At 44.1% G+C, this 24,148-nt stretch overlaps 1 protein-coding gene across 3 annotated transcripts; it reads left to right on the top strand.

Moving 5' to 3' along the window:
• The first annotated feature begins 1,787 nt into the window (after positions 1 to 1,787).
• mapk8a (mitogen-activated protein kinase 8a) lies at positions 1,788 to 23,770 on the top strand. Of its 3 annotated transcripts, none has more exons than XM_080017173.1 (12): positions 1,788 to 1,924; positions 5,738 to 5,904; positions 6,187 to 6,316; positions 6,466 to 6,524; positions 6,771 to 6,909; positions 16,613 to 16,778; positions 17,636 to 17,707; positions 19,540 to 19,722; positions 20,610 to 20,734; positions 20,837 to 20,900; positions 22,088 to 22,165; positions 22,708 to 23,770. In XM_080017173.1, exons 2-12 carry the CDS (start codon positions 5,783 to 5,785, stop codon positions 22,872 to 22,874), a joined length of 1,305 nt encoding a protein of 434 aa, XP_079873299.1. In that variant the 5' UTR covers positions 1,788 to 1,924; positions 5,738 to 5,782; the 3' UTR covers positions 22,875 to 23,770. The 3 variants fall into 3 exon arrangements, with proteins under 3 accessions (XP_079873299.1, XP_079873300.1, XP_079873301.1); XM_080017174.1 differs by lacking the exon at positions 17,636 to 17,707 and adding an exon at positions 17,126 to 17,197; XM_080017175.1 differs by having other exon boundaries at positions 22,703 to 22,846.
• Positions 23,771 to 24,148: the final 378 nt, after the last annotated feature.

Here is a 24,148-nt window from a genome sequence, read left to right as displayed (position 1 = left end):
CCACAACCCCCGGACCGTGTGTCTGGTCTCCGGTCTCTCCGGAGGCCTGCAGAGAGGGAGAATAAATTACAATTTTCCGCCTCGAATGGTGGTCACTCGGGGGGTACTCGGCGCCGGGAGGAGGGCCGTTGTTGTGCGGTGGTGTCCTCGGTCATTCTCATGCCTTTGCAGCCTCGTGATGGATGGACTCTGGGTGGGGGGCTACAGGGAGGTATGGCTTCCTGCAGAGCCGCTGCATCTTGTTATGCTCCTGAGATTTGCTCCCTCCACTCCACGATAAACTGAATTCTGTGTAATTCTGTGCATGCTTTGTCCCTGGGTTGCTGCTTGAATATATGTTCAGGCTAGAAAGCGTTCACTGATACGCACTGATTCGGACATATTGACATCACATTTGAATTGCTTTTAGATTTAACACTTAAATATTACATGGCACAATTTATGTCAATAACCAAGTAAAAAACGATGATATATATATATATTTTTTTTTTTCTGTCGTATTTAAACAGTCTGACTTTCGTAGCGGATTTTGTCCAAAGCATCAGAGGCATTTGCGATCAACTCCCTAAGGAAGATCTCCTTGTTGGAATAGAAGGTGTTGATCAGGGACATCAGCTGAGCAATCTCTGCCTGAAAGGCAAAGGTCTCAGCCTCTTCCTCTTGGCGCATTTCTTCAGGCATCTTGAACAACACACGCGTTAAGCCAAACAGGTAAACACGCATTAATAGAAATTTAAATACGACAGAATATAATATATATATATATATATACTTTTACCAGAGTATTTTTGTGAGCTCTGAGTGCAGTACATCTTCCACTACTGTTCAGCTCTCTGTGTCCTCTCTTATACCCACGACGCTGTGGTCGCACTTCAACTATTTATTTGATGTTTTGCTGAACCATGAACCTCAAATGATTAAATTGTGTTCTTCTTTTTATTAAGAAGTCGTTTCACTTTTCAGTTGCTTGGACTATATTGGTCCGTGGACTCTCATGGAGTTAAAATCAAATCAGTCTACCGTTGGGTGTATGCGTTGTGTTTCTGTGTGTGGTGCTTGACCCCCAATACAACAGCAGAGTATGGAGCGTGCCAAGAAGATATGTATTTTATTTAGGAAAAAATGTTTAATGAGGTAACACAAACCTGTGAAGATTATTTTTACAACTGATAGATGGATAGATAGATAGATAGATAGATAGATAGATGGATAGATAGGTTCAAGATTCAAGATTCAAGATTTTTATTCGTCACCTACATATACATACTTTCATACATATATGCAGTGAAATGTAATTAAATTGTAAAGATAGAGAGAGAGAGAGAGAGGGATAGATAGATAGATAGATAGATAGATAGATAGATAGATAGATAGATAGATAGATGGATAGATAGATAGATAGATAGATAGATAGATAGATAGATAGATAGATAGATAGATAGATAGATAGATGGATAGATGGATAGATAGATAGATAGATAGATAGATAGATAGATAGATGGATAGATAGATGGATAGATAGATGGATAGATAGATGGATAGATAGATAGATAGATAGATAGATAGATAGATAGATAGATAGATAGATAGATAGATAGATAGATAGATAGATGGATAGATAGATGGATAGATAGATGGATAGATAGATAGATAGATAGATAGATAGATGGATAGATGGACGGACGGACGGAAAGGAAGATGGTGGGTGTGTCGCTGTGGACTGGGTGTGACGTGGCCCGGCCGCGCATGCGCACCGCGGGCTATGCGTGCGGCCTGTCGCTAGTCTAGTGGAGCTGGTGAGGTCATGTTTTCAACACGAACAACGGACTAAATAAATTTCAACCCGACATTCGTTCCGTCGCCGCAGAAAGGATCTTTATTTCAGGCGCTTCGGAGGAACCCGTGCTTACGTCAGACCGGCCAGGTAAAGCCCGGGATCCGCGTCTTTCTCTCGGACGCTGCATTGTTTGGTCGTGGGGGAGGGTCGGATGTGCATGTTTGTTGTCCTGAGTGTTATACGCCGGGGTTAAAAACATATAAGATGTAAAACGTGGATTCATATGCTGTGACGGGACACTATGCGTCTTCACATTGTTATGAATAACAATGGCACAAGTGAATAATGGCCTTACGTAATGATTGGCCGCGTTCCGTGATTATTAAATGGATATATGAGATGGATGAATATTCGATATTAATTACGGTGTTACAGCACAAATCCTAACAATAGACAGTAATACTAAAGTAATAAAAACAGAAAATAAAAAAGCTGGAGATTTGCAATAAACCTTAAAAAATACAAAAAAAGGAAAATGTAATACTAAAAATATATAAAAAACTGGCTCCTTAGAAACTTTAACGTTAAATAAAAAAGACGTCAATACAAACTCAACGTAGAAATGAAATCAATCATTATAAGAACACGTGTATTATTTTAGTGATCACTGTGTTATGGCTGTAATTGTTATGAACACCAACACCTTCCTAACAACTAGGCTGTTCAAACGGAGGATTCAATTGTTTTGCTGTGTATTATCATTATCATTATTATTATTAGTAGTATTATTATTAATTTTCTTTAAACAGTCATTTCACAGCCATTTACCTGCAACACACCCCCGCCACCGGCAAGGGTCGTGTGGCCAAGGTTAAGGCATCAACACCCGATAGAAATACGCGGATCGATATCGGTCAGCGACACTCATTTCTGGCCAATCGGTCAGACGAGAAATCGGATTTAATTTCTGGATTTTACATTCGCGTCCTTTCTAAAACAACACAAATGAAATGGAAGCGACCGTGTCGTTAATCTGCCGTTCTCTGCGAAAAAAGGGGCTGCCTCCGCTGGAATGCGGTGGCATCGATGAGTGTGATTGGTTTTAGAATGAAAGCAAAGTGCCATTGTTTCATACCAGAGATGGAATTAAATGATTGAATCCGGTTCTCAAGATCTGATCTATCAATTGGTTGTCAGGCTGTCAATAGTCCTGAGTTATATAACATGCGTGTTTATTTAGTTATTTATGCATTTATTTATACTTTTCATGTGAATTGCTTTATCCATTGTAAAGTCAGTCATAAAGCTCCAGGCTGAAGCTGGATGTTCCCTCATCAATCAAATTTGTCTGGGTGGTTAAAACCACATTCATTTCTTACTTTGCAGGGACTTTAAAGCTTTAGGCCACAGCTGGATGGTTGTAGGTCACTGCACAGCGGGAGAGCTGCTCCCACTGTGTTTCTGCTCTTGCTTAATATTAGACCAATAATAATAATTTTAGATTTTCGAGAGAATGGCTTTTGTCCACCTCCCCTTGAATCCGCTTACTAGACCCAGACATTCACCTGCAGCTCCCCAGTTGCTGCATTGGCAAAGCCACTGCTGCAGTTTCCACATGGTTGTACTGGAGACACACGCTTTAAATCAACTGAGGGAATTTTGTGCTTTGAATTTGTTGAATTGCGATTTCCCACATTAACAAGCTCTCGTTCTGTAGCTGGACTACGAAACTGTGCAAGACAGTAACTGCATTAATAATTGAGACCCGCTGTAACTGGGGTCAACACAATCGTCACCGCTGGTAGATGTCATCTAAACAGATTTCAGCTAAACAGTTCTCATCTCTCTCTCACGAGGGAGATGGATGTTACCTGGGCCAATTGAGAGAATCTCTCTTGTTACGTTGATATTTCCGTCATTAAATAATAAGCTCTCGAAATATGTGCAAGTTGAGATGGTCGTTTAACCAAGTCGCACATGTCAGGACAGCTCCAGTACTAGAGACGGTTGCAGCAGAACTTGTGCGCTAACTGCGTTGTGCGACAGAGCCATTGTAATTCTGGTCACCGTAATCGTCCTCGCTGTCAGATCTATAAAAAAAGAAACCGTGTCTCTTCGATGTCTGGAGTGAGATGGATGTTATGTATGTTTCTGTGACGCCAGAGTAAGAGTTGACTATTTTTTTTTTACGCTTCGGTAATTACCTCCTTCATATGGACTGTGTGTCTGGCGGCTTGAAGAGTGACTGCGGGGTGTGTTTCTTCTTCTATACGCACTGACAGCTCCTCAAAGCACAGGGCGAAGACAATTATATTTCCCAGGGTTGGTTGGTTGGTTTCTGTTGGTTTTCGGTTGTCTCTTAACTTGACATCTGACCCTCGGATGCATCAGCTGTCGATCCAATCCACCTTTTTTTTTTTTTTTGCAAGCCGCTTGACCCAGTTAGTGCTGGCCTCTCTGCGGAAGACCTGGGCCGCAGTCCAAGCTCACCAGTGCTCAGGCATCCACCATCGCCGTCCAGGCTTGGTTTCCAGTGTGACAGAGACATTCTGCGAGTCGCATTTCAAATGATTAAGTAGGACCCCCCTTCCCCATCCGACCGCTGCTCGCCCCGTGGCCTTCTGTTCTGCTGCGAGCGCCGATGGTATCATATCTTCTGTTCGAGCCCTGGTGCTGAGTCGGTGTGATTAAGGAATTGCTGTGCCGATCTTAAGTGTGGGACTCTACAGCGTCTTCCCGCTGTGAAGCTGTTTCTCCAGATCAAAGTCTGCAAAGTGGTGCTTTCTGGAGCACCCTTCACGACTTCTATTTATTATACTATCTATTTATCGGCTCCTTCATTTTTAAAGGAACAACCCTCAATTTTAAATCCAATGTACCTTTGCTTTTCATTTATTCTCAAGACAGATTTAAGAGGTTTCTGTAAAACACTTAAATCAAGGAACGTTTGCCCATGGTCTTAAATGAAAAGAACATTCAAGATGTCCAATGTTTACAATAAATATTCAATACTCAATTGTTAAATTAAAGTTTAAAGCAATATGAGGCACGCATTATATCTTAATCCTTTAAACATGGTAATGAATGAAAAAAATATCATTAGATCGGCCCCCGGTTACTGACTTTAATTCAAATAAGTATCATGTTCAATTTCTCCCGTTTATAACAAAGTAAATCTCATGAACATCTGTTCAGAATTAAGCAAATTACAGTCTGCATCTCTCAATACACATTCTATTTGTTCATGAGCGAATCTTGACCGCTCCAATATGGCGGATAAGCTGAGGCATAGCGGGGTCATTGGCTGCATCCACACCTCATTCCCATCATGTCGTAAAGTAGCAGCAACACAGCGCAATCAGTCATTGCGCTTTAGAGTAAAACACAGCAGCATCTGTCTTTATCTTCTTCTCACTGCAACTCTACATCCAGATTTTACACAGTAACAGCAGCAGTAAAACTTTATTTCACTGCGATGGTTAAATTTGCACTTAATCCGCGGTTCACGTGCGAGCCGAACTGTGGGGGCGATCCGTACGGATCACGGATTAACTACATTCCATTGCACCAAGAGTGCAAACCAGACACACAATCACAATTAAGTGCAAAATACAATATAATATACATAAATAAATCCCACCAGTGTAAAAAAAACAACTTTCTAGATTAAAAAAATAAATAAATAGCCACACCTTTAGTGGCACCATGATTGTGTTGACTTTAGCCAGACCTTTAAGTTTGATTTAAAATCTCAGAAGCTCTCAGACTCTGATGTTAGAAGTAGAAGTTCAATTTTTCCAATCACATTGACTACTTTGGAGAATGTTGATTGGCCAAATGTTGTCTTTCCGAATAGTAGGACCAATTCACCCCTCACTGGAGCTGGGGAGGGTGCAAGTATATGCATATCGCCTTATTCACATCTCATCGTGTCCACATATTCTGTCTCTCCTCCCACAGAGGATATTTTTGGATGCACAGAAAGCAGTAATAGAAGATTTCACCATGAACAAAAACAAGAGAGAAAGAGAGTTCTACAGCTTGGATGTTGGGGATTCTACATTCACAGTTCTGAAGCGGTACCAGAATCTAAGACCCATCGGATCAGGAGCGCAGGGGATCGTCTGGTGAGCCATTTAACCCCGATCAATATTCACCTATGACCTGCAAGGAAAACAGCTGAACTCGGGACGGAGCTGTTACATAACAAACGAGTACTGATCTGACTCTATTCAGGCTATTTGGCTTATAAGTTCATAGAGGATGACTGAACATCATTTTATCTCCCTGAGCTACATCCTACATGTTCATGTGGCAGAAAAGTCAGATACCAACGCCCCTCAGAATTTTGTTTTTTGTCTGTAGAAATCTTCCGGTACCAACCCCCAGCTTTCCCCTTTGCTCCGCAGCTCTGCCTACGACCAAAACCTTGAAAGAAATGTGGCCATCAAGAAGCTGAGTCGGCCTTTCCAGAATCAGACCCACGCCAAGAGGGCCTACAGAGAGCTTGTCCTAATGAAATGTGTCAATCACAAAAATGCAAGTTGAATACAAATGTTTAAATAATATTTTGAGGTTTTGAAAATGTGAACCTTCAAAATGGCCTTTTCAATGAGTATGAGTGACAATTCATAATGTTTTTATAATATGACCCTGTCATTCTGACACGTGTTGTTTTATCTCCACAGATCATTGGTCTATTAAACGTATTTACTCCACAAAAATCATTAGAAGAATTCCAAGATGTGTGAGTAACTGGATGGTTTTTGTGTATGTGTGTTGTGAGGGTGTGTCCACAAACCCTGTATATGCTCAGATTAAATACCCTGGTGTGTGTGTGTGTGTGTGTGTGTGTGTGTGTGTGTGTGTGTGTGTGTGTGTGTGTGTGTGTGTGTGTGTGTGTGTGTGTGTGTGTGTGTGTGTGTGTGTGTGTGTGTGTGTGTGTTCCGTGTATGAATCCATGCTCATCGTGACCCGTTTCCTGTCCTGACAGCTACTTGGTGATGGAGCTGATGGATGCCAACCTGTGCCAAGTCATTCAGATGGAGCTGGACCATGAGCGGCTCTCCTACCTGCTCTATCAGATGCTGTGCGGCATCAAGCATCTCCACGCTGCCGGCATCATTCACAGGGTAAGTGGCGTTTGCTGATCCATGTTTACGGTGCCGTTTGCCAGGGGCTTGGCTCTGAGTGGAATGCTGGTAAATCTGCGTTGGCACCTGACACCAGACTGTAAATCTCTGTCAGTTTACTGGCCGAGGCCGTGGCTTACTGGCATACGTACACCAGCGGGTGATGGTTGGGATCTCAACTGCAAGGATGTTTAATTTGCAGGCCACCTGATTTAAAAGTACATTTTGTATATTATAATAAAAGAAGAACAACAATCTTTAATCGAACCCAGGACCTTCTTGCTGTGAGGCAGCAGTGCAATGCACTGCGCCACCGTGCCACAACAATATAATGGAGTGAAAGGTGTGTGTGAAAATATAGCTCCAGGCAGCAATACACAAGGTCCAATTTACTTATGTTAGGTAAGTATTACAGTTTTTGGAGGTTCCGAGGTTCCCGAATCTGCGGTCTGTGATTATATGGACGTTTGGACCGAGCGATTCTCTCCTACCGCGGATTCTTTCTTTAATCGCTCTCCTTTTGTGGAGACAGGGGCCGCACCTGGCTCGAGTTGGGAGGAGTGCGAGTTCGAGTTCAAATTTGCGTTTTGGGAAGACCGTTCAAGGCCAGTGAGAGAGCGGAGGAACCACCGGCAATCCTGCTGTATGATTGTGTCACATGGTTGTTGGTTGGTTGTTTCTCTGCTCTGTACGATTGGCTGTTAGTGTCACATGTTTGAAGTGATTTTAGCGGTGAATTCTTTCCTTGGATTAATTTTTCGATAGGTTAACTTTCTATGACAAAATACAAAAAGCGTTGGCATATTTCTGTGGCTAATTACAATTTCACAGGTTCTATTTTTCCGACGTGTTCCTGGTACATGAACGCATCACTCATTCGCACACTCGGGTGGACTCGTTACGGTGCACGTAAACAACGAGATGAAACGCGGCGCTTGGGGAACACAGGGTTATATTGGAATACAATGTCTTAATTTGCAAAAAGACCAAAGAGATAAAATATCAATCGAACATCCCAGCAGACATCAACTAGGTAAGCAGGTACATAAACACACACACCCCTAGTTTGTAATCTCTAACCACTACAGAGCGATGGAGTCTACACCACACACTGTGCGAATGAACATTCAGAACTACAACCTGCACATTTATAGTACATAGTATGATGACGTCACAAAGCGTCTTAATTCTAAAACTCATCTCGGTCCATTCGTTTTTCGAATCCCCTCACTGCCCATAAAAACATCATAATGACAACTCAGTAAAATAAATAATAGTAATAATAATTGGATAAATGAAATTAATACAAAATAGTTAGCTTAAAGCAACACTATGTAACCTTTTTACCTTATAATAACAGCTTCAAAATCATTTTGATGGTACACTGACTTTCATTCCCACCAAACCCCTCGAGTGCCTGTTCTTGCACTATAGAACTTTGGTGTTTAGGTACGAAACAGCGGGTTTAGAGCGTCATTCTTTATGCCACTATGTCATTGTAGTGGCGTTCCTTGATGTTGTGTCCGTTTTTGTTTTTTTTTGTTTGTTTTTTGCCCGCAATAATGTTTGTACAAAACACAGACGCTCCACCTCCCCGACGGCGCGGGTGGGACCAGTCAATGGTGCGCCTGGTACCCGCACTGTGCCGGCCCTCGCTTTCATTGTGCAACGGTTTGTTTCACCCTCTTGACTCATGCGTGTGAGCCAATCTGTTGGGCCGAGCACATATGGTACCTACACCTGTAGCAGGGGTCTGCTGTCTGCTCTTTCCTGATGCTACGTTCACGCTGTGAGCCTTTGTGCTCAATTCGGTTTATTGCTCAGATCCAATTAATTGTATTTATTTATTTATTTTTGTTTGGTTGTTCACATTATTATTTTTTATTTTTTTTGGCCAATATGAGATTCCAGTGTGAACAGGTCACAGTCCTGAACTGACCCGTATGCGCAGGTGCGCCTCGCTCTGCTCGCCGGGCCCGAAGTCGCTGATGGAATTCAGAGTTTATTCTCAAAATACAGTGGTAGTTATTTTTTTATGTCCCCGGTCCGTGAACATTTTGTGTGCTGCGATCAGGTCCGTGGTAATAAAAAGTTTGGGAAGCCCTGCTCTAGAGTGACGTAAAAGTCACATTCCGATTTGACTGTTCAGACTAAGTTTGCATTGTAAAGAATCAGACCTGTGTTCGATTTAGCAACACATATGAAAGTGTTGTCGTGACACCAGCATGAAAAAAAACTAAAAACTGATCTGAGCAACATATGAGTAAAATAATCGGATTTGGGACACTTTGGCTGCAGTGTGAACGTAAGCAGAAGTGCTCGCTGAAGCGGTGAGGTCCGTTCAAGTGGTGCTGTAACCTAGGTGTACTTTATATCTGCGTTTGTAACATAGACTGTTATTGAAACTTGACTGATATGGCTCAAATTTGTCCGGTAAAATAAATTATTTTTGGGCACTGAGCCGAGTTTTACAACAGTGGCGTAAAAGTGCAATTGCACTCAAAAACTAGGGGCGCCAAATCCCAAAAGTTACATAGTGCTGCTTAAAAATTACCAACTGGTATTACTCATAGTCAACATGTGAACCGAACCTTAAACAGCTGCCTGCACCCCACGATGTCAAGACAAGTCCAAGATGCATGTACCCGTACATTGTTGCATCTGCACACCTGACAACAATTAAAATACATCCAATCAAATTTCCAACACTCTAGTCTAATGGGATAGATCGCGTTGTTTTGAAGTGAGTGATGAGAGGCTGCCAGTGTTTATACATTTTTTCAGCTGAGCCATGGATGGCTCAGCTGTGAGGGGGGGTGAACGATTTTTCCATAAGAGGAAAATTAGACAACGGCTAATTAAAGAGGCAAAGGAGATTACATTCGTTTGTTGAGCAGTCATTCTAACACTTTTCTCAGGGATAGCTAAGATAGGGATGGGTCCGCAGTTGGTTCCAATGTCTCCAATATAAGATCAAAAAGGTCCTCCAGTGTTCTACCGAGCTCGGGCATATGAGTTAAGTCTGCTGGTGCCTGAGCGCATCTGTCACAAATATCAGAAAACTTTGTATAAATCTTTGATAATCTAGCTTTGTAAATAAGGATTGTATGAAGTACTTTGAACTGAAATGAGGCTAAGCCTCATGCAAGAGGAGAATGAATTTATTGCACCTAATACATCGTCCCACCATTTCTTTGACAAAGTGGGACCCAGTTCAGTCTCCCAACCTATCATGATTTCGGCTGGGAATTGTTTAAAAAAATTACGATACCATATAAAGTGATACCTTTACCAATAGAGTGCTTCATTCAATACCTTTTTTTCCTACTATACCATGTCTGTATACCATATCATGTAAATGCAAGCATTCAGTTGCGTAAAATGCCACCACTCCTCCCTATGCAAATGATTTTTACAAAAAAAAAATTTTTGAAAGTGTTATTTAGCAAATGATTGAATTATTTATTCAATAATTGTACAATTAAGTATTTGGCCAGTGTCATTTTAAACAAATAGACAGTACAGGAGAAATGATTGCAGCGAGGAAAACCTCACTGTTCATACATGTTGTTTTAAGACGGACTTGAAAAATCGTGAACATATCCTTTAGCAGACTGTTGTAGCTTCTGCTGCGGTCGTCAGCCAATCACACGTCGCCTCATCAAAAAATGCTTGCAGTGATTGGCTGCAAATAAATAGTAGTAATAGTAGTAAATAGTCATTATTTTCTGGATCTGGGTACAAAAAAGATTGAGTGCAGGAATTGCTTGACTTGAGACGTTTAGATACTTCTTGGTACTGGGTTATTTCAATCACTACCTTAAAGCTATCGAGTACCAATACCCTGCCCTAATCTTGATCTTAAGCAGTGGGAGGCACTGACAAGACAGTAACGGCAAGTAGATAGTCAATGCCCAAAGCCTGCAGCAATGCTAAGGTATTGGATTTGACAAAGTTATGAATTTGGAAATACCTAAACAGATCAGATGGCTGAAGGTTGAATGTGGGGCATAGTTGTGCAAAGCCAGTAAACAGGCCGTTCACGTTAAGGTCACCCAGGCAGGTCTGCACCTCTTGAATTCAATCTTGATTCAATCTTCAATCAATCTTGGCTGGTTGAAAGAATTGGTCTTTTCAAATGGATGCAGCTAGGGGCAGAGAAGCCCAGCTGAATTGTTGCCTAATTTGTTGCCAGATTTTCAAAGTGGTAATAACTATGGGTTTAGAGGAGTGCTGTGGTTTAAATGGAAGGCTGCTAAACACCCCGGCTTTTAGGGACGACGAGAATGAGTTTCTAGTTGAATCCAATTATTATCTGGATCCGAGATCCAGACAGGGTGCAATTTTATGCCTGTTAGCTGTTCAGTAATATGATTGAAAATTCTGTATTATTGTATTATGTATTATTGTGTTATGTATTATTATATCAAAACAACTCTGCACCTGTGGCAGTGGAATTTAAGGTTGTAGAAAATAGTGACATATGTTTTAGGAATTTTGAAACTTGCAAAATTTCTTTCTCTCCCACAAACCCCAGTTTACACAGTTACACCTTGTCAAATGCTTCATTGCAGGTGCACAAATCCTTTTCTACAAATCACAAATCATGCTCACATTTTTTGCTACAGTCACTGCAGTGGATATGGTGCAAAACACATTCACACACTCATATGAAACAGTTGCACACCTGGAGAATGTTTTCTCACAAATATATATATTATTTCAAGGATATTTGTCGAGCACAATAACAACAACTGCCTGAATCTGCCGCTACAAGTCTCAAATGTTGTTTGCTCACAAATCACAAGCTCACAAATCACGAGTTCCGTACGCTCCCACTTTTGCACCACATATCTCGGTGAAATGTGTAGCAAAGATGATTTGTTCACATTTAGAACCAGGGGCGGGCACTGTTCAAAGATCGGAGAACCCTTTTGGCCAATCAAAGGAGCTCTTTTGGGCGCCTGTCCCTTGGCTCCCGACCGAGGGGAAAAATAAGACAAAAAAACTCCAGCCTCCAATATGTTTTTGTGATGCACAGAACAAAATGTAAACCACTCCATTACAATTAGGAATGCATTTAAATTCTGCACCAACCCTGAGCGGGGTCGGATGCAATGCCAGCCGGGTGGCGGGCAAAGGCAGGGGCCTGGGTCTGCTAAACCTCGGCATCGCAGACTAGTTCTAGGGACGTGGAATGTCACCTCTCTGGCGGGGAAGGAGCCGGAGCTGGTGCGGGAGGTGGAGCGGTACCAACTAGATATAGTTAGGCTCACCTCTACGCACAGCACTTGCTCTGGAACCAAACTCCTGGAGAGGGGCTGGACTCTCCTTTTCCGGAGTTGCCCAGGGTGAGAGGCGCCGGGCGGGTCTGGGGATAATCCCAAGCCCCCGGATGAGTGCCGCTGTGTTGGAGTTCTCCCCAGTGAACAAGAGGGTCGCCTCTATGCGACTACAAGTTGTTAAGGGGAAAGCTTTGACTGTTGTGTATGCTTATGCACCGAACACCAGTTCAGAGTATTCAGCCTTCTTGGAGTCTCTGAGTGGCGTCCTGGAAGGGGCTCCGCCTAAGGACTCTATGGTTCTATTCGGAGACTTCAACACTCACGTGGGCAACGATGGAGAGACCTGGAAGGGGGTGATCGGGAGGCCATAACGAACACCATGTTCGTGCATAGGGTGGCTCATAAGTGTACGTGGTACCAGACCACCTTAGGCCAAAGATCGATGATTGACTTTGTAGACGTGTCATCAGATCTGCAGCCGTATGTCTTGGACACTTGGACAGAGCTGTCAAGTGATCACCACCTGGTGGTGAGTTGGATCAGATGGCGGGGGAGGCTGCCAGACAGACCTGGTAAACCCAAACGTGTAGTGAGGGTGAACTGGGAACGCCTGGTGGATGTCCCTGTCTGCGAGGTCTTTTACTCCCACCTCCGGAAGAATTTTTTGCGCATTCCCGGGGGAGGTTGGGGACATTGAATCCGAGTGGGTCATGTTCAAAATCTCCATTACAGAGGCGGCTGCTAGGAGCTGTGGTCGGAAGTCAGTGGGTGCCTGACGTGGCGGCGACCCAATGACCCGTTGGTGGACACAAGCGGTGAAGGAAGCCGTCAAGCTGAAGAAGGAGGCCTTTCGGGCTTGGCTGGCCCTGGGGTCTCAGACAGGCAGCAGAAAGGTACCGGCAGGCTAGAAGGGCTGTGGCTTCGGCGGTCACTCAAGCAAAAACCCGGGTGTGTGAGGAGTTCGGGGAGGCTATAGAGAAGGACTTTCCGGACTGGGGAAATTGTCGGGCGGTGGAAAGAGCACTTTGAGGAACTCCTGAACCCGACCAATACGTCCTCGGGGGAAGAGGCTGAAGACTCCGGGGAAGTCTCGTCCATATGCCTGGCAGAGGTCTCTGAGGCAGTTAAAAAGCTTTTCGTGAGCAAGGCGCCGGGGTTGGATGAGATTTACCCTAAAATGCTGAAGGCTCTGGACATTGTTGGGCTGTCTTGGTTGACACGCCTCTTCAGTTTCGCGTGGATGTCAGGTACAGTACCTGTAGACCAGGGTGGTGGTTCCCATTTTTAGAAAGGGGGACCGAAGGGTGTGCTCTAATTATAGGGGTATCACACTACTCAGCCTCCCTGGGAAAGTTTACTCCAGGGTGCTGGAAAGGAGGCTCCGGCCGATTGTCGAACCACAGATTCAGGAGGAGCAATGCGGATTCCGTCCTGGATGTGGAACAGTGGACCAGCTCTTTACCCTTGCAGGGTCTACATGTGTTTTGTGGACCTGGAGAAGTCTTTCGACCGTGTCCCTCGGGGGATCTTGTGGGGGGTACTGAGGGAGTATGGGGTACGGAGGCCGTTGGTACGAGCCATCCGGGCCTTGTACAACCAAAGTGAGAGCTGTGTTTGTATAGTCGGCACAAAGTCAAACGCGTTCTCACTGGGTGTTGGACTCCGCCAAGGTTGCCCCTTGTCCCCGATTCTGTTATTCATGGGCAGGATCTCAAGGCGCAGCCGAGGTGAGGAGAGTGTCTGGTTTGGGAACCTCAGAATTGCATCTCTGCTTTTTGCAGATGTTCTGGTTTTGTTGGCTTCATCAGACCGTGACCTCCAGCACGCACTGGGGCGGTTTGCAGCCAAGTGTGAAGCGGTCGGGATGAGAGTCAGCACCTCCATGTCTGAGGCTATGGTTCTCTGCCGGAAAACGGTGGATTGCTCCTTCCGGGTCAGGAGTGAGTTGCTGCCCTTAGTGAAGGGGTTTAAGTATCTCGGGATCTTGTTCACGAGTGAGGGGTAAATGGAGTGTGAGATGGACAGGTGGATCGGTGCGGCGTCAGCAGTGATGCGGGCGTTGGACCGGACCGTTGTGGTGAAGAGGGAGCTGAGCCGGAAGGCAAAGCTCTCAATTTACCAGTCCATCTACCTCCCGACCCTCACCTATGGTCATGAGCTCTGGGTAGTGACCGGAAGAACGAGATTGCGAATACAAGCGGCCGAAATGGGTTTCCTCCGTAGGGTGGCTGGGCTCAGCCTTAGAGATAGGGGGAGGAGCTTGGACATCCGGAGGGAGCTCGGAATAGAGCCGCTGCTCCTTCGCATCAAAAGGAGCCAATTGAGGTGGTTCGGGCATCTCCATAGGGTGGCTGGGCTCAGCCTTAGAGATAGGGTGAGGAGCTCGGACATCCGGAGGGAGCTCGGAATAGAGCCGCTGCTCCTTCGCGTCAAAAGGAGCCAGTTGACTTGGTTCAGGCATCTGATCAGGACGTCCTTTGGAGGTTTTCCGGATGGGTGGACCAACCCTGAGCACTGGAGCCCCTCAGGACTGGCTAATCGGTCCCCTCCTGTACGCCCTGTTCACTCATGACTGTGTGGCCACACACCGCTCCAACCTTGTCATCAAGGTTGCAGACAACACCACCATCCTGGGTATAATCTCCAACAATGATGAGGCCGCCTAAAGAGAGGAGAGCAACGTCTAGGCAACATGGTGCCAGGACAACAACCTCTCTCTCAACGTCTGCAAGACTGAGGAGATGATAGGTGGACTTCAGGAAGCAGCAGGGAAGGGGTCACGCCCACATTCACATCAACGGAGCTGAGGTGGAGAGAGTCTCCTGCTTCAAGTTCCTCGTGTGTTCATCAAAGATGACCTCACCTGGTCCAAGCAAGCGGACTTGGCCGTAAAAACTCCCCAAAAGCACCTATACTTCCTGAGGAGACATTACCGCCTGGTACGGTAGCTGCTCAGCTGCTGATCACAAGGCCCTCCGGAAGGTGGAGAAGACAGCGGAGCGCATCATCTGCTGCCATCTCCCCTCCGTGCAAGGGCATCTACCACACCCCGTGCCTTAGGGAAGCACAGAAATTCATAAAATACTAAGTTGCTACCGTCTGGTAGACGTTACCGGAGCATTTGGGCATGGACTACAGTTTTTATCCCCAGGCCATCAGGCTTCTTCTCAACCAGTAATAATAAGCTACTGATCATATTGATGACACATGAACAATTCTACATAATGTGTAGAATTGCATATTGTGCTCGGGCCAATTGTACATTCATTGTAAATTACCCAATCTAATGTACATATTAATTAAACCTCCACTTTATATTACAATATTTAATATTTCTAATTGTCCAGTCATACTCTTGATCTGTCTCCAACCATCCGAATACATATAACACAACCCATTTCTACATTCCCTGGTACTGCTGCTAATGTTCTATTTTTGTGTTGTTTTATTTTTATTATCTATGTATTTTTTCCTATTCTTGTCCTTTTTTTACCAGTTTTGCCCTCATTTGCCGACTTATTTTTGTAACATTAGAATACCGTCTTTGAAAGAAAAAAACCCAATTTCAACGGTTTCTACGTCATCGCTTGCCTTCTCACAAGAATTTCGCTGTTCACAATGATCCTGTGTTATGCTGTGCATTTGATACATAAAACAGTGACTTTGAATCAAATTGACGAAAAAAATGTTAAGGTATAAAAATGGTTAAACGTTGAAATAAGTATAAATATCTGTAAGAGAGAGAGGCAGGCATGTTCCATCTCTGCAGATCAGTTTTCACTTTTAGTTTTAGTTGTTAGAGCTGTACGTTTTTTCTCACGCAGTGAATGGATAGAACTAGTAATATCAATTCCTAAGTATTTCAACCTTGTACTAGATAATTTGAAGGGGATATTAGAATGGGGTTTTCCCTGGGCCAGCTGATTAATGGTCATCCACGTATAAGGATACTTTGTGATCAACTCCGCCTCTTTAAATGCCTGAAAACAACTTATTAGCTTTAAGAGCAATTGATAGCGGTTCAATAACAATGGCGAAAAGAAGGGGGGAAATCGGGCGTCCATTGTGTGTGCACAGACAAACCTGAAACGCTGAGAATGTCCAAATCAGTGCTGATCTGTTCTGGGCTGATCTCCTTGTGGAAATACAGCAGGGATAACACATTTTTATGTCATTTTATTTATCTTAAATTTTATGATGATTATGATTATTATTATTAATGCAGAAAACAGAGACGGCTTCAGTGAACGAACACAGGTTACATATGGAAGTCTGCATCTCGGGCCTTATTTGTTTCTTACAAAGAGGAACAATGAACAAGCTCTACCTGTTGCTCTCCACCTTTTTTATTTTTTTAAGACCCACTTGCGAGCGGCCACCACTCTCTTTCCATTCATATGTGTGTGTTTTCTATGCAGGACCTGAAGCCCAGCAACATTGTGGTGAAGTCAGATTGCACCCTGAAGATCCTGGACTTTGGTCTGGCTCGGACCGCCGCCACCGGCCTCCTTATGACCCCATACGTGGTCACGCGCTACTACCGGGCACCGGAGGTGATCCTGGGCATGGGCTACCAGGCCAACGGTCAGTCTCCCTTTCTGTCCACACATGCGATGGGTACACTCACCTGCAATAATAGATGACAATTTGAATTCCTTGTAATCAAATTTTACTGCAATTCTACTTTTGATTTCTCACTGTGTAACTCTGCCTATTGGAGGTATGGTACAATCTCTCACTGCGTGGGTTTAGTCCAATGCTGCATGGTGATTCACAGCATGACGAAATGTATTATGAGAAACCAACACAAAAAATAACCTTTTGTGACGATAACATATCCTACTGATCTTAACTAACCCTTCCTAACATGTGGCTTTGCATACCTCTCCTCACCCCTGATTTCCTTTATTCACTGTGTTCCACTTTGCTAGTGGACATATGGTCTGTGGGCTGCATTCTGGCCGAAATGGTTCGCCATAAAATCCTCTTCCCCGGAAGGGACTGTATCCTTATGTCTTTAAAAAAAATAAAAAATAAAAAATGCGTCTGAGAATTGGCTCCATTTACATTCTGTGGGAATGCTGTGCTCGGTGCCGGTTCTTTCCTTTTAGTTGGCAATCAATGCTTGGCACCAACAGAACAGCGCTTGCCAGGTTTCTTGCATTCGTCATGAACCAGAGCGAGTGGATCCTTCCTGATTTGAGAGCTGCGTCCTCTACATTTCATTTCTCTGTTCCATTTCTTTCGTACGAGAGAGACATTCCCCTCCTCTCCTGTGGGTTACTTTGCATGCCTTCCATTTAAGGTACCTCCCGTCATCCCACCACTCTTCTCATTTTGTGTTTTGTTTTTGTTACTGTTTTTCTTTTCTCCCACTCTTCATTGTGTTTGCATGCAAATGATTCCATCGCCCCCTCCCCCCTCCCCCCCCGTGGCTCCAGTGGATGTATGGTCAGTGGGCTGCATAGTGGCCGAGATGGTCCGGGGAAGCGTGTTGTTTCCCGGCACTGATCGTATCCTTCCCCAGTTTACGTCGTGTCACTTCCTGTGTGAAGTGACACCACTTCCTGTTTTTAGTTCCAATTCGATGCATTCCTCAAGCTCCCTCATGCCATGCCTACACCTCTGCATTTCTGCCCAATCTACATCCTCCCCAGTCACTGCTCTACTTTGGCCTCCTGTGTGGAAAACAAGAGGCCGGCGCACACTGAAAGGGAATTTGACGTGGGTGGTATGTAATTGTTTTTTCGTTGTTTTCGTTTGCCATTTCACTTAAACTGAGACTGGGGGTGGATAGATAGATAGATGGATGGATGGATGAATACTCATCCCTGGAGTAAAATTGCAGTGTCACAGCAGTTTGCATAAAAAGGTAATAATAGGTAATAATACATAAATAATTAAATATAATAGAAAATATGCAATAAGAATATAAAGTGATAATAATAAAAAAAGAAAATTGCACTATACACCGATCAGCCACAACATTAAAACCACCTGCCTGATATTGTGTAGCTCCCCCTAATGCCGCCAAAACCACTCTGACCCGTGTAGGCATGGACTCCACAAGACCTCTGAAGTTGTTCTTGTGGTATCAGGCACCAAGACGTTAGCAGCAGATCCTTTAAGTACTGGAAGTTGCAAGGTAGGGCCCCCATGGATCGGCCTTGTTCTTCCAGCACATCCCACAGATGCTTGATGGGATTGAGATGTGAGGAATTTAGAGGCCAAGTCAACACCTTGAACCCGCTGTCATATTCCTGAAACCATTCCTGAACAATTTTTGCAGTGTGGCAGGTTGCATTATCCTGCTGAAAGAGGCCACTGCCATCAGGGAATACCGTTGCCATGAAGAGGTGAACTTGGTCTGCAACAATGTTTAGGTAGGTGGCACGTGTCGCAGTAACATTCACATGAATGCCAGGACCCAAGGTTTCCCAGCGGAACATTGCCCAGATCATCACACTGCCTCCGCCGGCTTTCCTTCTTCCTATATGGCATCCTGGTTCCATCTCTTCCCTGGGTAAACAATGCACATGCACCCAGCAATCCACATGATGTAAAAGAAAATGTGATTCATCAGACCAGGCCACCTTCTTCCATTGCTCCACAGTCCAGTTCTGACGCTCACTTGCCCAATTTAGTCCCTTTTCAGCAGAGGACAGGGGTCAGCACGGGCACTCTGCCTAGTCTGCTGCATTAACATTTTCAGCAGTTTGTGTTACAATAGATCTTCTGTGGGATCGGACCAGACGGGCTAGACTTCACTCCCCACGTGCAATAAGCTCATGGGTGCCCATAACCCTGTTGACGGTTCACCGGTGGTCCTTCCTTGGACCACTTTTGGTAGGTGCTAACCACTGCATACTGGGAACACCCCACAAGACCTGTCGTTTTGGAGATACTCTGACCCAGTCGTCTCACAATTTGGCCCTTGTCAAAGTCGCTCAGATCCTTACGCTTTCCCATTTTTCCTGCTTCCAACACATCAACTTCAAGAGCTGACTGTTCACTTGCTGCCTAATATATTCCACCCCTTGATAGGTGCCATTGGGACGAGATCAGCAATGTTATTTACTTCACATGTCAGTGGTTTTAATGTTGTGGCTTTTACAATAAAGAGAAAAAGGAATAAGAAGATACAAAATTGTGAAAATATTCAATGAATCTTAAGATTTAACAAGAAAAAATAATGGTGAAAAACCTAATGCTGAATAAAAAATACACCTAAAAAAAACAATAAAAATAAATAAATTTGGCAGTGTACAATGAACCTAAATCTGAGTCAATACAATGGAGTGTCAGGTGTTCTACCGAGTTATTCCCTTAACGATCACACGCCCAGACATCGACCAGTGGAACAAAGTGATCGAGCAGCTCGGGACCCCGTCACAGGAGTTCCTGATGAAGCTGAACCAGTCGGTCAGGACGTACGTGGAGAACCGGCCGCGCTACGCCGGCTACAGCTTCGAGAAGCTCTTCCCCGACGTGCTGTTCCCCGCAGACTCGGAACACAACAAACTGAAGGGTGCGTTTCTTTTAGTTTGTTTCTTTTTATTTATTTTTTTATGTATTTCAAAGTAGATGGAGAAATTGTAGGGGGGGGGGGGGGTAGAATGGTTAGACCATGGGGTCCCAAAATTCTCACGACAGCAGCAATTGGCGACTGTGAAAAACGTTATTATTTTTTTCCTTTTTGTTGTTTTTTGGGACCAGCCCTGTTAATTATGTGTAATGCAATTCATAGTAAGCAACAGACTGAAGCTAAATAGGAATCTTTCTTACTGTACTTTCAAAAGTGCATTACTGGTCAAGTGCAGGTATTCCACATTGCACATGGGGAAACTCATCGAGAGATATGGATTCTATGGAATTTAAGATGTATGTCACACTTATTTAACAAAATATATTATTAAAATACACCAATTAAATATCAATATATCAGTCCTGTGTGTGTATCAAGTCACCCCCCCATCGTATCGTGACTCAAAGGTTGAGAATATCTGTTGGACAGAGTAAACAATTTTCTCTAATCCAATTCTTCAAATGAACCGAAGCCTCTTTGGATCAGTTTTGGCTCCACGGCACAGACGACTGTCACTTGAAACACCCGCAAAGCTCTGTGCAATATGTTCCTTGTAACGAAAACTGTTTGAATGCCTCGTTTCCCAGATTGAATTCCTTCGAGGCTTAGTTCCGCTTGATGGTTATTATTTTCAAATTAAATAAAACAATGCGGAAAGTAAATGCGGCGGGCTCGTTACTTTACCCCCCCAACGACGTCTCTCAAATCAATATCGCTTGAAATAATTTCCATCGACGTTGGCCTCAACCAACCTCGTTCATCTCACTAAATATGTATTGCGGTGATTAATGGCGCAGCCCCTTACCGGTTTCCTCCTGTCGCTCTCCCAGCGAGCCAGGCCAGGGATCTGTTGTCCAAGATGCTGGTCATTGACGCCTCCAAGCGCATCTCTGTGGACGAAGCCCTGCGGCACCCCTACATCAACGTTTGGTACGACCCGGCCGAGGTGGAGGCGGTAAGTACGCCACTCATCCTTTCGGTTCAGTCGATTGTGATTTAAGGATTTATCATCATCAGGCTTATCGTGCTTCCCCCCCCGCCATCTTGTCTTGTCCAGCCTCCTCCCAAGATCACGGACAAGCAGCTGGATGAGAGGGAACACACCGTGGAGGAGTGGAAAGGTCAGACCCCATAAAGTACTGCCAACACTGCCCATCTCTGAACATATGCATGGGCATTTAGCATTTGTATCCGACTCTCTGCAATATTAATAACATTTTGAATAGGAACGGGACTACGCCAAAGTATCCAAATATGCGATCACAGAATCAGAATCAGAAATACTTAAATAATGCCAGGGGGAAATTACTTTTGTTACAACTCCAAATCTACATACAACATACAATAATTATTAAGAAACATATTTATATATAAATATATATATATATATATAAACATATCTATATACACATGGTAAAGTGTAAAATGTACAGTTAAAATGTGCAAAAAGAAGAAGGTGCAAAAGTGGAATTCCGTGTTTTGAGGTCAGGTTACAGAGAGGGGGTGTCTGACTCTCTGAGGAAGGCGTTGTAGAGATTGATGCCCACAGGCAGGAATGATTTCCTGTGGCTCTGTGGTGCATCTGGGTAAGAGGAGTCTTCTGCTGAAGGTGCTCCTCTGCTGGGCCAGTGTGTCATCTATGTGACAGTGTGTCTATCACATGACCGAGGGATCCAAGAGGGAAGTTCGGCGGCAATTATTCAGTCATTCATGCATTATTTCACCACCAGCTGGGGATATTAGTCACCTATATCCCCATACGGGAGCAATTGTTTTGCAAAATAGCACAGAAAATCCTGCGTTTGATCGCTGTAAATTCAATCATTGTGTTCTGCAGTAATCACAAGTCGATGGAGCACCGGATGCTTCCCTCAGAGAAGTGTTCCCACAGTGTTTTATAACCACCAAGAGCAACAGTATGGGTTACAGTAAACCATTCCACAGCGCTGCACATTAGTGCCTTATTAAGCCCACACACACACACACGTACACAGGGCTGTACCACTGACACTGCTGCACGGGGGTCAAGCTTGTTTGTAAACATCATTTTCAGTATCAGCCGGATGAACTCATCCCCAGGTGATAATGACTCTTAACCTCACTCCCGAATTAGAAGAAAGAAGACCCTGCAATCGAAGTGATCTTTACTCTCATCCGTTGAAGAAAAGATTGTCAAGACTGTTTTTTGAGCTTCCTACTTTTGCGTGTCCTTTTTTCAACTTTTTCTACTTTCTGTTCTTCCATGACTTTCTAGATTGTCCACTTTTTTACCCTGTTAACAGTGTTAACTTTTCATTCCCTTTCTCAGACCTGATTTATAAAGAAGTGTGTGAATGGGAGGAGTGGACCAAAAATGGAGTGATCCGAGGTCAGCCGCCTCCTTTAGGTGAGTGATCACTGGAACTGTGGAGTGAAGGTAATGTGGAGAAGTAGTACTCACACTACGCCTGTAGTGTGAGGGAACTTTTGTATATTTTAATTAAAGAAGCAGGCTTAAAGGGTGATTGTGTAATGAGTTAGTAAAATGCAAGAATATTATTTCTTGTGGGATCCATGTAATCAAATAACATAAAATTTAATAAATTTTGTATTTTTCAACATTTTTTTTTTTACTTTTTTGAGCTATTAAATATGTTTGTACATTACCTCCTGCTGCAGTGCATTGGTTACAGCAATAGTCAAAGTAGTTATTAGTCAAATAGACATTAAAGTTGGTTTCTCATGACATCGTTAAAATTTTCCCAAATCAAAAAAATAGAGATAATATGAGAAAAATATGTGAGCAATCATCAAGGAACATGAAGGAAGGAATTTACTACGATGGTGAAAGGAAACGCGGCCATCTTGCCCCCCCCCCCCCCCCCCCCGCCGGGCCCGTTCACCACGGTGCAGGTGTATCACGGGTCCCGTGTGTTTCTCTCAGCGCAGGTGCAGCAGTGATCGACCGCTCCCCGCAGCCCGCCTCCTCTTCCTCCTCGGCCAACGACGTCTCCTCCATGTCCACCGACCCCAGCAGCGACCCCACCATGACCTCTGACACAGAGAGCAGCCTGGAGAGCCACACCGCTCTGGGAGCTCTGGGCTGCTGCAGATAACACACACACACACACACACACACACAAACACACACACACACACACACACACACACACACACACACACGTGCACACGCATATATGTACAGATAAACTCTATAAGAAACACCCCTGTCGGTGCCCATGCACCCCCAGCTTCGAGGCCTAGGCTAATGGAACCTCTCATGGTAGTTTTTAGAGTTGAAGCTTTTAATGTACAGTTTGTTTTGAGTTTTTAACTCCCCATCCCCCCTTCCTCCCTCTACTGCTGTAAACGATTGTGGTTTGAAATTGTATTATTTTATTGCTGCAAAGAATTGAAGTACGTTTTGATGTGAACCTCTGACATTTTGTGGACGGGAGGGTTTCCAGTATACTGGGATGCCGTATACTGGGTACAGCTGTTTTTAAGCTACTGATGTACAGTGGATTGCCATACCGTTAGCATTAAAGAACTGATTATGTTAAGTATATTTTTTGAAATGTTCGTTTTGCATTTTTTGTATCGTTTCTGGGGACACATGAATGAATCTGCATTGAGTCTGATCAGCCCAGTAGGCTCTAACACACCACCCTGGGTCTTGTTTTAATTTCCCATTATAATTGATAATTTCCTATTATAAATTGGTAATTGATATAATTCCTATTTTTCTCTTGGCTATTATGCACTGAAGTTAACATTTGATGCTGTTATTTCACCCTCCTCGTGTTCTTCATTCTTCATTATTTGATTCTCTCCTGGCTTCTCTGACCGCTGCCGTTGTTTCTTTTGTACCAAGGCGTACTGTATAGCTGACCGTTTATTATCGTGTTTGTTAATTGATCTCGCTGTAGTGTAACTGGAACCGATGGTCTGTCGGATGAGGAGGAACAGGGTGAATGTAGAAGAACAGGAGGCTGTGGGTCCGCCCACTATGACCAGCGCTCTGGTGGCGGTGGGGGTTGGGGGGGCAGGGGGGCAGGTACTGAAGGCAGGTACCGGAGGCAGTTACTGGAGGCTCAGTCTGTGTCACTTTACCCCTTCTGTCTGAATCTCCTTTCAGATTCCTTCAGTTCTAAACTATCTTTGCTTTTGTTTGATTTAAGTGCCCTTAATCCATTCGATGATTTTCAGCCCGCCCCGTGACAGATGCTCCTCTCTCTCCCCTTTCTCGCTTTCTCGCTTTCTCTCTCTCTCTCTCTCTCTCTCTCTCTCTCTCTCTCTCTCTCTCTCTCTCTCTCTCTCTCTCTCTCTCTCTCTCTCTCTCTCTCTCTCTCTCTCTCTCTCTCTCTCTCTCTCTCTCTCTCTCTCTCTC

The sequence above is a fragment of the Zeus faber genome (assembly GCF_960531495.2).
Source record: "Zeus faber genome assembly, chromosome: 16".
Lineage (NCBI taxonomy): Eukaryota > Metazoa > Chordata > Actinopteri > Zeiformes > Zeidae > Zeus > Zeus faber.
This window is presented reverse-complemented; position numbering and strand designations above follow the sequence as displayed.

What these genes read in the sequence shown, in the direction of transcription:
- mapk8a (XM_080017173.1), top strand. Translation starts at nt 5,783, where the DNA reads ATGAACAAAAACAAGAGAGAAAGAGAGTTCTACAGCTTGGATGTTGGG. An exon ending in AATGTGTCAATCACAAAAAT is followed by an intron (nt 6,317 to 6,465) that starts GCAAGTTGAATA and finishes TTATCTCCACAG; the next exon opens with ATCATTGGTCTATTAAACGT. An exon ending in AGGTCAGCCGCCTCCTTTAG is followed by an intron (nt 22,166 to 22,707) that starts GTGAGTGATCAC and finishes CTCTCAGCGCAG; the next exon opens with GTGCAGCAGTGATCGACCGC.